Source organism: Muscardinus avellanarius (assembly GCF_963383645.1).
Source record: "Muscardinus avellanarius genome assembly, chromosome: 18".
Lineage (NCBI taxonomy): Eukaryota > Metazoa > Chordata > Mammalia > Rodentia > Gliridae > Muscardinus > Muscardinus avellanarius.
Genome location: NC_137804.1, coordinates 30,045,326 through 30,059,660, shown reverse-complemented (window position 1 = coordinate 30,059,660; position 14,335 = coordinate 30,045,326). Strand labels below are relative to the sequence as shown.

General features: G+C 40.0%; 1 protein-coding gene across 1 annotated transcript in view; it reads right to left on the bottom strand.

The window, feature by feature from the left end:
• Positions 1-14,335, bottom strand: part of SFMBT1 (Scm like with four mbt domains 1) — a gene marked incomplete at both ends in the record, with an annotated part of 155,568 nt that overhangs the window by 48,568 nt on the left and 92,665 nt on the right. Inside the window, 2 exons of the mRNA XM_080715374.1 lie at positions 3,770-3,858; positions 7,922-8,162. Of these exons, the coding sequence (XP_080571500.1) occupies positions 3,770-3,858; positions 7,922-8,162 (330 nt within the window). The remainder of the gene's footprint in view (positions 1-3,769; positions 3,859-7,921; positions 8,163-14,335) is intronic.

Sequence of the window (14,335 nt, the reverse complement as noted above, 5' to 3'; positions counted from 1 at the left end):
GAAGGAAAGGGAAAATTTAACTCTATCTAGATAAACATTAAAAACTATAATAAAGAATAGGAAGGAAGGGGCTGGTGATCTAACTTAGTGGCAGAGCACTTGTCTAGCAAGCATGTCTGAGGCCCTGGGTAGAAGAAAGAAAGAAAGAAAGAAAGAAAGAAAGAAAGAAAGAAAGAAAGAAAGAAAGAAAGAAAGAAAGAAAGAAAGAAAGAAAGGGGAGGGAGGGAAGGAAAGGAAGGAAGGGAAAGAGAGGGAGGGAGGGAGGGAGGGAAGGAGACGCTTGCCCTATTTCTTTGAAATAGGGTCTCATTAGGTTGACAAGAATCTTACTACTTGCTGAGGCTGTCCTCCAATCTGCAATCCTCATATCTCAGCCTTCCAAGTTCTAAGGTTACAAGTGTGTGCCACCACACCCAGCACTTAATCATTGCTGAATACTCAATACTCAATTTACTTTTATTTGTTCTTGGTGGTACCTAGGTGGTACCTAGGTACCCCTAGGATCGAACCTAGGGGAATTCTACCTCTGAGCTACACACTAGCCCTTTTGGAAACAGGATCTCTCTAAGTTGCAAAGGGCCTCACTAAGTTGTTGAAGCCGGATGGAAATCTGCAATCTTCCTAAGCCTTTCCCTTTTTTTTTGCGGGTTTGGGGATGGAACCCAGGGGCTTTCAACCTCCGAGCTACACCCCCTGCCCCATTTTTTATTCTTTATTTTGAAACCGGGTCTCACTGAGTTGCAGAGGGCCTCACAAAGTAGCTGAGGCTGTCTGCGAACCGTGATCCTCCAGCCTCAGCCTCCTGAATGCTGGGATTACAAGCGTACGCCACCACAACCAGCTCCATTTTTTTTTTTTTTTTTAAAGGAAGAACTGTTCCAGGAAACTTCCATATCCAGGTATGCAAAAGGATATATGAACAAAGGAACACATTCACAGCTCAAAGTTTCCAGATGACAGAATCATGATCATTGAAGAGCAGGATGTTTTATCAGTTTATTTGTTCATGATTTCATTCACTCAAGTTTTATAGTGTTTGGTATGTGCCAGGCACTGGCTCAGCATAATGAAATAAGTGAGAGTATAAAAAATAAAGAACAGCTTGAAATAAAATGTTCACTCAAGATTTAAAAGAAAATATGAATAGAACATATAATCAGAAAATAAAGTAATAAAGTGCTGGGCGTGGTGACGCACACTTGTAATCCCAGCTCTTGGAAGACTGAGACAGGAGGATTACGCAGGTTCGAAGCCAGCCTCAGCTACCTAGTGAGCCTCTCAGCAGCTTAGTCAGACCCTGTTTCCAAATAAAATATAAAATAGGTCTGAAAGTATAGCCTGGGGGTAAAGGCCCCTGGGTTCTATCCCCAGTACCAAACACACACACACAAAAATAATAATAAAGGAATAAGAATTCTTCTCTCTCTTCTCTCCCTCCGTCCATCCCCCCTCTTTTCCTTTCTTATGGTACTGGAGATTGAACCCAGGGGCATTTGACCTCTGAGCTACATCCCTAGCCCTTTTTATTTTATTATCTGGAAACAGGGTCTTACTAAGTTGTTGAGAGCCTTCCTAAACTGCTGAGACTGGCTTCAAATCTGTGATCCTGCCATCTCAGCCTCCCAAGTACTAGGATTACAAGCATGTGCCACCACACCCTGCTTTTTTTTTGAGGGGGGGCAGGGGTGGAAACCAGGGGCATTCTACCTCCGAGCTACCCCCAAGTCCTATATTTTATTCTTTCTTTTTTCTTTTTTTGTAGCACTGGGGATAGAGCCCAGGGGCTTTCTACCCCCAGGCTATACCCCTAGATCTATTTTTATATTTTATTTGGAAACTGGGTCTCACTAGGTTGCTGACAGTCTAAGCAGCTGAGGCTGGCTTCGAACGTGTGCGATCCTCCTGTCACAGCCTCCCAAGTACTGGGATTACAACCGTGCTACCACATCTGGCTTCTTTTTTCTTTTTAACAAGGAATACAACTTTTTGACCTTGGGTTAAGCAAAGCCTTCTTAAATATGATACCAAAAAAAGAAATAAAAAATAATAAATTGAATCATATCAGAATAAAAAAAAATTCATGTTGCCAATAATAAAAAAAAACCCATAGAATGGGATAAAACTTAAGGAAATTTTACAATTCAATAATAAAAAGACAATCCAATTTTAAAATGGGAAAAGACATTGCTCCAAAGAAAGATACATAAATGGCTAAAAAGCACAAAAAGATGCTCAACTTCAGTAGTCCCTTAGGAAAATGCAAATCAAAATGAGATGCTACACTTACTAGGATAGCTAGCTATAACCAAAATGATAACATGTGTTAGCAAGGATATAAAGAAAATAGAATCTAGCCAGGCATAGTGGTGCACACTAATAATCCCAGCGCTTAGGAGGCTGAGATAGGAAGATCACAGAGGTTTGAAGCCAGCCTCAGCTACTGAGTGAGGCTCTCAGTGACTTAGTGAGATTCTGTTTTCAAATAAAGTATAAAATAGGTCTGGGAGTATAGCTCAGAGGTAGAAAAGTCCCTGGGTTCCACCCCCAGGATCACACATACACAAAAAAAAGTAGAATCTTTTTCACTCAACATATTTCACATGGTCCATAAAGAATTCTGCTGGTATAATAAAAAATGTCAGCCGGACGTGGTGGCGCACACTTGTAATCTCCACACTTGGGAGGCAGAGACAGGAGGATCGCGCAGGTTCGAAGCCAGCTGCGCACACTGGCTTAGGAGACCCTTTTTCCAAATAAAAATATAAAATAGGTCTGGAAGTGTAGCCCGGAAGTGGAAGGGCTTCCAGGAACCCCAGTACCACCAAAAGCAAAAAAAAGAAAATGTCAAGATATAATTAAAAATTCATTACCAATAAATTCATTTCACATAATCAAGAAATCTGTATCTACTAACAAGTTTAAAAACCACATTAACTTAAATGCTGAGAGCAGGTAAGAGTAAGATAAATCCAATGTCTTCTGAACAAAAAAAGGGCAGCTCTGGCGTAAGCATTACAAATATCTACTCTAAAGCAGAATCAACCTCTGCTCAGTTGCAGAGTAAGGCTGCATATCCCAACTGTGTAAAATGAATTTCTAAAGTAGGGTGTGGTGGCACACACTTGCATTCGAAAGGCAGAGACCAGAGGATCACGGTTCATGGACAGCCTCAGCTACTTAGGCCCTCTGCAACTCAGTGAGACCCTGTTTCAAAAAAATAAAGAAGTCGGGCGTGGTGGCGCACACTTATAATCCCAGCATTTGGGAGGCTGAGACCGGAGGATCGTGGTTCGCGGACAGCCTCAGCTACTTAGGGAGGCCCTCTGCAACTCAGTGAGACCTGGTTTCAAAATAAAGAATAAAAAATAGGGCAGGGGGTATAGTTCAGAGGTCGAATGCCCCGGGGTTCCATCCCCAGACCCGCAATAAATAAATAAATAAATAAATAAATAAATAAATAAATAAATAAATAAATGATTAAAAATAGGGCTGGGGGTGTTGCTCAGAGATAGAAAGCCCCTGGGTTCCATCCATCCCTGGTACTGCCAAAAAAAAAAAAAAAAAGGATTTCTAAATGTTAGCAACTAATACAGAAGACTTTTAGGCACTGACAAAGCCCCAAGTCTGCATCCTCTAAAAGTAAATTTAAAATTTCTAATTTCTACGCCTATGTCTTTAGTAATAATGTTATTTCCTTAAGTTGCTAATTCATTATTCCAGATTCCTCGAACAGGTTTTCCACACTGATTAGGCATGCAGTAATACTCACGCCCTCTAGCAATGGAACAGGAGGACTACATGCTCCCATCAGGGTCTGTCGCAGAAATGCATCCCAATCAGACACTTTATCTCTAATGCCTAGATGAGGGGAAAAATTACTGTTACTCATATTGTCAGTCACACACAAAAAACACAGACATGGCTTAGAAGTGTGTTTTTCATTTTAAGATCTATGAGTCCAACAGATTACTTCTTTGGGAAATTGAAAAGACAAGACAAAAAAAAAAAAAAATCCTGCTCTAGACAGAGCTACTTTCTGGTTTGTTTAATAAGAACTGTACAAAAATGGGGAAAATGCAGACTTCTGGGAAGATAGCAACTGAGGGAAGCAGCATGTCTCAGTTGTGCTGACACTTGATCTCTATCACCATAAAACAGTGTCTTGACAAGAGAAAAAGTAGCAAAATATTGAAGAAAGCAACAAAAAATTGAAAGGCAGTGGAAACAAAGCCAGAAAACAGAACAAAGGACAGCAAAGTACCCAGTGCACCTCCCCTGGCTGCAGTCGTGCCACCTTGCCTAACTGTGGTGGGACTTCTGGCACTGTAGACTCCAGAGACTCTCCAGACAAAAAGCCTATGACTTGATATGAAGTAAGCTGCTGCAGCTCATAAGAATTGTAAGCAGTCAGCACCTTACTCCATGATACACAGAGATCCTACTGCCCCTACACTCAGCTAGAACCAACGGCAGCAGCAGATGAGCCCACCTTGTCCTCTAGAGATCCAGAGTAACGCTCTATAAGTGAACCATCCCCAAAGGAGGCTGCCCAGCACAGCTGCAACGACTTGCACAACAAACGATAGACTCACAAGGTCTGAGACTCTGTGGTTCACCCTGGTGAAGGTGGGGGTAGAATCTGCTGTTGGACACAGCAAAGCATTGATTAGCAGACAGCCCCAGGACCAAATGGGCAAAGAGGCCTAAAGTCCACAGAACACAGAGCCCTAGTAGGGCCTCCAGGGATAGCCACAGACCACACAATCGTGGTGACCAGGGAGAAGCCAAACCATCCCAGCCCTATCTATGGAGAAAGCAAATCCCTACATATACACTGGGTCTGGTCCCAGAGGTACCCACCACCTACACAGGTGGGGAGAGATGCAGGCTCAGGGTCTGTGGGAAACATGAAGACCCATGCTTCTACTGGATCTGGCCACAGTGATACCTGCCACCTGCATAGACAAAGAGAGACTCAGGGACCGGCGCATATATATATGTGTGTGTGTGTGTGTGTGTGTATGTATGTATGTATGTATATGTATATATATATGTATATATATGTATGTATATGTATATGTATATATATTCATTATCTCTAATTTCTATTATATATTACTTTACCTTCTTCTTACATCCACTACTTTAGCTCCTTTCTCCTCACTTAATCTTTCACGACTGAATCCAACACAACTTGCCCTTGTATATATCAGTCGACCCGTAGTAAGTGAGAGAAAGCTATCAAAAGTCAAAAATATAGCCGGGCGTGGTGGCGCACGCTTGCAATCCCCGTGCTTGGGAGGTGGAGGCAGGAGGATCGTGCTGGTTTGAAGCCAGCCGTGCTGGCTTAAGAGACCCTGTTTCCAAATAAAGATATAAAAATAGGTCTGGGAGTGTAGCCCGGAGATAGAAGGGCTTCCAGGAACCCCAGTACCGCAAAAAAAAAAAAAGTCAAAAATATATAAACTTTAAAAACCTGAAATGAGAAGAGCAGCAAGGAAGCAATGAGCAATAACAGAACCAGCCAACATAGAACTGCAGAAATCACCATAAGGGGAAATCAGAACTTTAATAGTAGAAAGGATACATGATTTCCAAAAATAATTTAGAAAGAGTCTGAAAGAAATAAAGGAACAAATAAAGAATGTGACACCCTGAATAGGAATCAAAAAGAAGCTCTAAAGGAAGTGAAGGCATTGAAGTAAAGGCATCAATACATATTATAAACAGTAGACTAGACCACATGGACAATAGAATCTCACTCTTAGAAGATGATTATTCCAAAAATGAACACACAGTATATAATTCAGAAAAAACACTTTGATAGCATGAATTAAACATAGAAGAAATATGTGCCAATTTTAAGAGCTAACCTAAGAACAACAAGCATACAAGAGGGAATAGAAGCTGAAACCAAAGGAATCAATAATCTTTTCAAAGAAGTAATATCATAAAATTTTTGAAACAGAAAAAGAGATCAACACATAGGCATAGAAAACACACAGAACCACCAGTAGATAAGATCCAGAAAAGCTTCACCATGTCACATAATAATCAAACTGACAAAGGTAAAGGTGGGGCTGAGATGTAGCTCAGTGGGAAAGTGCCTGCCTTGTAGGTGTGGCACTCTGGGTTCAGTCCCCAGTTCCAAAGATAAAAAATAAAAAATAAAAACCCAGAAAAAAAATAAAAGAAAACTGTGAGGCCCTCCACAACTTAGTGAGATTCTGTTTTAAAATAAAAAATAAAAAAATAGGGCTGAGATTATAACTTGGAGGTCGAATACCCCCTGGGTTCCATCTCCAGTACTACAAAAAATAAAAAATAAAAAATAAAAAAGTTCTGAGGACATAAGTTGGGGAGAATGCCCCTGGGTTTAATCCTCAGTACCAAATAACATATATAAATGTGTGTGTGTGTGTGTGTGTGTGTGTGTGTGTGTGTGTGTACGCGCATGTGCACACACAGGCACGCACATAAATAATGCACATAAATATATTAACAAAACTGAAAAAGGTATATAGAATAAGTTAAGGGTATTATATCAAAGTTACTTTCCTGATTTTAATATTTTACTGTGCTAATGAATGCCTTGTTTTTGTGGTACTGGGGATGGAACCCAGGGGCATTCTACCTCCAAGCTGTATTCTCAGCCCTATTTTTTTATTCTTTATTTTGAAACAGGGTCTCACTGAGTCACAAAGTACCTTAGTAAGTAGCTGAGGCTGGCCATAAACCTCGATCCTCCTGTTTCCTCCCAAATGCTGGGATTACAAGTGTGTGCCACCATGTCCAGCTTTGAATACCTTGTTTTTAAAGATATGTTAAAGTATTTATGGTAAAAGGGCATTATGTCTAAAACTGATTCTCAAGTAATTCATTACAAAAGCATGTGTAGGCAGGAAAGAAAGAATAAAGCAAATGTCATAAAATGTCAACATTTGGGGAAACTTGGCAAAAAGTCTCTAAGACTTTCTATACTATTCTTAAAACTTTCCTGTAAATCTGAAATTACATCAAATCAAGAAATGAAAGGAAAATATAAAAAGTCTGAAATTTTCTTAAATCTGCAGTCTCTTTTCCCTTCTCCTCATCCTTTCTTTGACTTTACTGTCTCTCTCTTGCTCAGTTTGGACTCTTTCTCATTAGGGCTCATTTCTGGAAGAGAGCTTTAGTTGTTGGTTCATTTGAGGAGATTGCTTAAGGGTAAGAGGAGATAGAAAAAAAGAAGAAAACTGGCAGCACATAAATTTGGCTTCACATACTTAAAAACAACCAAGCCTACAAGTCCCAAACTCAGAGAGCTTCACAAATCTTAGTATATGAACAAAGCCAGGAGTGGTGGCACATGCCTGTAATCCCAGCACTTGGGAGGATGAGACAGAAGGGTCACAAGTTCGAGGACAGCCTCAGCTATTCAGTGAGGTCCTCTGCATCTTAGTGAGACCCTATATCAAAATAAGAAATAAAAAACAGGGCTGGAGATATAGCTTAGAGGTACAATGTCCCTGGGTTCAATCATCAGTACTGCAGGAAGAAAAAAAAAAAAAAAAAAAAAAACAGCAGTAGCAAAAGATGTTCTCTGTTATCAAAAAAAAAAACTTAGGAAAAAATAATTTTAAATTATAGAAAAATATGCATTATTCCTTGCAAATACATTCATTCAAAATGTTTATTTAGTTGGGCGTGGTGGCACACGCTTGTAATCCCAGGACTTGGGAGGCTGAGACAGGAGGATTGCCAGCCTCAGCTACTTAGTGAGGCTCTCAGCAACTTAGTGAGACCCATTTCCAAATAAAGTATAAAATAGATTTGGGAGTATAGCCCAGAGGTAGAAAGACTCTGGGTTCCACCCCCAGTACCACAAAAAAAAAAAAGGTTATTTATATGTCTCATGTCTTGACAGAAAATATTTTATTACCTTCTGGGGCTTCAAGGGTCTTCTTATTCTGTTTACACCACCCAATGGGGTAAAGATCGGCTTTCCTGATATCACACCAAAAGTCTGCTCTCCGGTCCTCTCCATAGCCATCATAGCGGAGGAGAAGCAACTGTTCACAGGTGGTAATGATGGTGGCAACCCAGTAGGTATCAAGATTTGTCCCCACAGCCACCTCCAATTTCATCCCAGGAGCAAATCCATTTTGTAAACGAGTGTCCACCTGAACAGAGAAATGTTATTAGGTACCAGACAAGCATCTCAGATTTATATTTCTCTAACATTCTTTTGAAAGACATAATTCTGAAGCATAAAATCTTCTTAAAGGCAATCTGAGAAATTCCAGAACTAACTCATAAGAGTGATCCAAAGAAAACAGAAAAATAGCAGTGCTGCTCTGTTTGATCTGACATGAAAGAAGTCAATATTTTCACTAACTGTGTTATGACTACAAAAAATGCTTTCTACTAAATATGTAAACTACTAAATATTCACCATTTTAACATTCTTCAACACATTGTTTTCAAGAGTCATTTCCAGATCACTCAACAAAAAATTTATGAAACCAGAATAGGGAAAAGACAAAAATAAGCTATAATAATAAATTAGCAGACTATATACCACATGCAGGAAGCCATAGAAGCCATACTTCTCAGTATCCCTAAAACAGTCTATGCTTCCACCAGTTATCCTTGAATAATAATGCTCCCTCATTTCTAAAAAGTGTCTTTAGATGAAAAATTATATGGTGACAAAATTATCGATTAATAATTCTGGAACTACTTTAAATGTACATTAAAATTAAGTAAATAAATATGCTATAGATGAGGACCAGCTTTTCTACTAGGGAGGAAAAAGTTATAAATAGCCAGGTGTGGTGGTACATACCTGTAATACCAGTATTTGGGAAGCTGAGACAGGAGGATGGCAGGTTTGAGGCCAGCTTTAGCAACTTAGTGAGACTCTCAGCAACTGAGCAAGACCCTGTTTCCAAATAAAAAATAAAAAGGACTGGAGGTGTAGCTCAGAGGTAGAATGCCCCTGGGTTCAATCCCCAGTAATACACACACACACACACACACACACACACACACACACACACTCACGAAGTTATACATAAAGAGGAAAATAGAGTAAACCCCTGTGGTTCTGGACTGTATTCAGGGGTATTTAAATAAGGACATAATGATATGCAGACAGATAAATAACAGAGACAGGAAAAAAGCACAGGTACAGATTATGTGTCTATGTGTGATATCCAGTAGCAATACACAAGTACTCAAATCTTCATTTTTATTTGTTTTTATTTTATTTTACTTTTTTGTACTGGGGATGGAATCCAGGAACATTCTACCTCCAAGGTCTATATATCCTCCAGCCCTATTTTATTCTTTTATTTTGAAATAGGGTCTAAGTTGCAGAGAGCCTCAATAAATTGCTGAGACTGGCCTAGAACCTGTGATTCTCCTGTCTCTTCATCCCAAGTTCTGAAATTACAAGCATGTGCCACCTCCCTCGGATCAAATCTTTTGATCAAATCAAATCAAAACAAAACCCAGAGGCATTTGACCTCCAAGCTACACTCCCTGCCCTATTTTTTATTCTTTATTTTGAAACCAGGTCTCATTAAGTTGCATAGGGCCTCACTAAGTAGCTGAGGCTGTCCGCGAACCACGATCCTCCAGTCTCAGCCTCCCAAATGCTGGATTACAAGCATACACCACCACGCCTGGCTTCAAATCTTCATTTTTTAAATGCCAGCTTCCAATAAAAAATGAACAAGAAATATATAGAGAAATAAATGACTGCAATTCTGAGAGAAAAAAAATACAGTTAAGAGCCTGAAATATTTTATAAGCAAATTATGGTGGGAAAAAATTTTAATGGAACACTTTATGAATTTGTGTGTCATCCTTGCTCTGAGGCCATGCTAATCTTTTCTGTATCATTCCAATTTTAGTATATGTGCTGCCAAAGCAATTACAGTGGTGGAATATTAAAAGGACACAGAAGACAACCATAAGGATCTCCCAATGGCTACACTTGCAACAATGTGAGCAATAAAATAAGGGTACTGAATTATAAATCATAGACTTAAATAAATATCCACAAGTGTACTCTGATGGAGGAGGAAGGAAGAACAGAGAAAAGAGAGGGAGGGAACAAATTTTCCTTTGAGTAGAAAATCAATCAAGAGAGAAAAAACTGAGGGAAGCCAGGCGTGGTGGTGTATGCTGGTAAGCCCTGTTCTTGGAAGGCTGAGACGAGAAGATCACAAGTTCACGGATAGGCTCAGCTACTTAGTGAGGCCTTCCACAACTTAGTGAAAGCCTATTTCAAAATAAAGAATATAAAATAGGGCTGGGGGTGTAGCTCAGAGGTAGAATGCCCCTGGGTTCAATCCCCAATATCACAAAAAATAAACAAAAAACTGATTAGATAAACACCATACAAATAAGCATGGCAGGGAAGAATCACTGATGGATATTAAAATTTCCATGATGACCCAGAATTTAGGAGGTTGAGACAGGAGGATCACAGTTCACAGACAGCCTCAGCTACTTAGTGAGGCCTTTTACAAGTTAGAACCGGTTTCAAAATAAAGAAAAAAATAGGGTGGGGGTTGTAACTTGGAGGTACAATGACCCTGGGTTCCATCCCCAGTACCACACACACACACACACAAAAAAAAGCCAGGCATGGTGGCGCAGGCTTGTAATCCTTGCGCTTGGGAGGTGGAAAGAGGAGCATAGTGCAGGTTCAAAGCCAGCCTTGCTGGCTTAAGAGTTAAGAGACCCTGTTTCCAAATAAAAAATATAAAAATGGGTCTGGGAGTGTAGCCCAGAGTTAGAAGGGTTCCATCCCCAGCACCACCAAAAAAAAAAAAAAAAAAAAAAAAAAATTCCATGAGATAGAGGGTATTTGTATAAATTCAAAATTCAAAACTTCTCCCTATAAGATCTTATTAATTGCGAAATGGAAAACAGTAACATTACAGTGAAGAGACCACAAAAATTCCACCTTACTTAACTGATCTAAGTTAACATCATCAATACTCCCAAGTACTATAATTATAGGTATGTACCACCACATCTGGCTCAAATCTTCATTTTTAAATACCATCCTCCAATTTAGAAAAACAAAGAATTTATAGAGAATTGACTGGTGACATCAATATTATGTACTCTTGACATCATATAAGAAAAGCACAACTTTATTTCTGACATGAGGAAAAAATTCAAATTGAGAAATGTCCTACAAAATAACTGATGTGTAATATATGTTCTTCAAAAAGTATCAAGTGTGTGAATGACAAATAATGATGAGAAACTGTCATACACTGAAGGAGACTATGGAGACAGGGCAATAAATGCAATGTGACAATTAATAGCACTACTAGAAAGTGGTGTCCTAAAAAAGAGAGACAGAGAAGGGAGGTTCCATATTCTTTGTAAAACCGGCCCCCCTTCTTGTTACTATACTCTTCTATCCCTAGGAGGTGAATACTGTCCCGAATTATAACACTGCAGTATCACCTATATTTTGACATTTTATGTGGGGGCAGGGGTCCTGGGGGTTGCACTCAGAGATGTTCTTTTTTTGTGTGTGTATGGTGCTAAGGATTGAGCCCAGGGGCATTCTACCACCAAGCTATACCCCTGGCCCAATTTTTTATTCCTTATTTTGAAACAGGGTCTCACTTGTAGAGGGCCTAAGTAGCTGAGGCTATCCAAAAACTGCTATCCTCCTGTCTCAGCCTCCCAAGTACTGGGAATACAAGCGTTTGCTACCACAACTGGCTCACACTCAGGGTGTTCTATCTTGGAGCTACACCCCCTATTTTATTTTTTATTTTGAAACAGTCTCACTAAGTTGCTGAGACTGGCTTCAAACCTGTGATTCTCCCATCTCAGTCTCCCAAGTATTGAGATTACAGGAAGAAACCACCTCACCCAGCCTGTCACTATATTAATCAAACTGTGCAGTATAATTATTTTTGTGTGGGGGATTCTCTTGCTAAACATTGCTTGTGATATTCATTCATACTGTTGCATGTAAGAATAGTATTTTTCACTGTTTTATAGGATTCTATAACACAAATAATCTGTGGTTTATCCATTCCACTGCTACTAGTACAAGGTGCTTGGGTAGTTCACAGTTTTTGTTTGTTTTGTGGTAATGGGGACAGAACCCAGGAGCATTCTACTACTAAGCTGCATGCCTAGCCCTTTTATTTTTGAAACAAGTTCTCACTAAATTGCAGAGGTCCTCGCTAAGTTGCTGAGGCTGTCCTTGAACCTGCAATTCTCCTTTCTCAGCCTCCCAAGTACCAAGATTACAAGCATGCACCACTACACCCAGCTAATTCAGTTTTAAGAAGCTACAAATAATGACGCCATGAATATTTCTGGGTGTCCGTTGGTGCATACATACATTAATTCTGTAACAAAAATTACCAAAGTAATTTTTCAAAGTGGCACCAAAGTAGATGTACCAGTTTTTCTGTCCCAAAAGTATATGGGAAATCTTTGCTTCCTCCTACCTATCATTTTTCTATTTTTAAACCATTTTGAAAAGTGTATCATATATTATACTGTGACTTTCTGATTATAATCAAGTGAGAATCTTATAGAGGTAACATATTAAGTTGATATCCATGTGGAACTAATATTTAGGTACAATCAAGTTTTATTTCAATATGCACACAGAATTGACTCAGCACCTTTCCCAAACACTCTAAATGGCTCTGTTATAAATTATTTCCCTAGAAAAGTGGATCTGTACCAGATGTGGTGGCACACGTTTGTAATCCCAGTACTTGGTAGGCTGAGATAGGAAGATCATAGGTTTGCAGCCAACCTCAGCTACTTAGTGAGGCCCTCTGCAACTTAGCAAGAGCCTCTTTCAAAAATGAAGAATAAAGCCGGGCATGGTGGCACACGCTTGTAATCCCCACGCTTGGGAGGCAGAGACAGGAGGATCACGCAGGTTCGAAGCCAGCCACGCACGCTGGCTTAGGAGACCCTGTTTCCAAATAAAAATATAAAATAGGTCTGGGAGTGTAGCCCGGAGGTTGAAGGGCTTCCAGGAACCCCAGTACCATGAAGAAGAAGAAGAAGAAGAAGAGGAGGAGGAGGAGGAGGAGGAGGAGGAGGAGGAGGAGGAGGAGGAGGAAGAAAAAATAGGGCTGGGGATGTAGCTCATGGGTAGAATGCCCCTGGGTTCAATCTCCAGTACTGCAAAAAAAAAGGGGGGGGTTAGATCTGTTTCTTTTTTTCTTTTCTTTTTTTGCGGTACTGGGGATGAAACCCAGGGGCGTTTTACCTCCAAGATACACCTCCAGTTCTATTTTTATTCTTTATTTTGAAACAGGGTTTCACAGAGTTGCAAAAGGCCTAAGTAGCTGAGGCTGGCTGTGAAGCAGGATCCTCCTGTCTCAGCCTCCCAAATGCTGGGATTACAAGCATGCACTGCCACGCCTGGCTGGATCTGCTTGATTTATCTTTCCTTAGAGCAGCATTCTACTATCTGTATGTGCGTGCGCGTGTGCATGTGTGTGTATGCACCCATGTGTTTGTGATACTGGGGATTGAAACCTCTGAGCCTTATCCTAATTTTAACCTTGAAACAAGGTCTCACTAAATTTCAGAGGCCCTCCCTAAGTTTCTACCACTGGCTGCAAACCTGCAATCTCCTGACTCAGCCTTCCAAGTACTGGCATCACAAGTGTGCGCCACCATGCTCAGCTTACTATCTTAACTTATGTATATATGTATGTCACACCCAGTTTTCATGTTTTGTTTTTTCAGGTATCCTTGGTTGTCAATTTGTATCTAAAATTGGGGAGGGGAGGTATTTGGGTTACAGTAAATATATAGACTTATTTGGGGAGAACTTACATCTTTACAATAATAACTCATAAACAATGTATATCCCTTCATCCAAGTCCTTAACTTACAAAAATAATGGTGTAAAGTTCCTGGCAAATTTTTGTTAAATTTATCCCTAGAAATCTGATGTATTATGTGTGTGTTTTACTGAGATTTGAACCCAGGGGCATGCTACCTCTAAGCTACACCCCTAGCCCTATTTTAATCTTTAAACTAAAATGGTCTAACAGGGCATGGTGGTGCATGTTTGTAATCCCAGCATTTGGGAGGCTGAGACCGGAGGATTGCAGCTCGCCAACAGCCTCTGCTACTTAGTGAGGCCCTCCGCAACTTAGTGAGACGCTGTTTCAAAATAAAGAATAAAAAAATAGGACAGGGGGTGTAGCTCAGAGGTCAAATGCCCCTGGGTTCCACCCCCAGACCCGCAAAAATAAATAAGTAAATGCACACATACATACATACATACATACATACATACATACATACATACATTGAAATGGCTCTA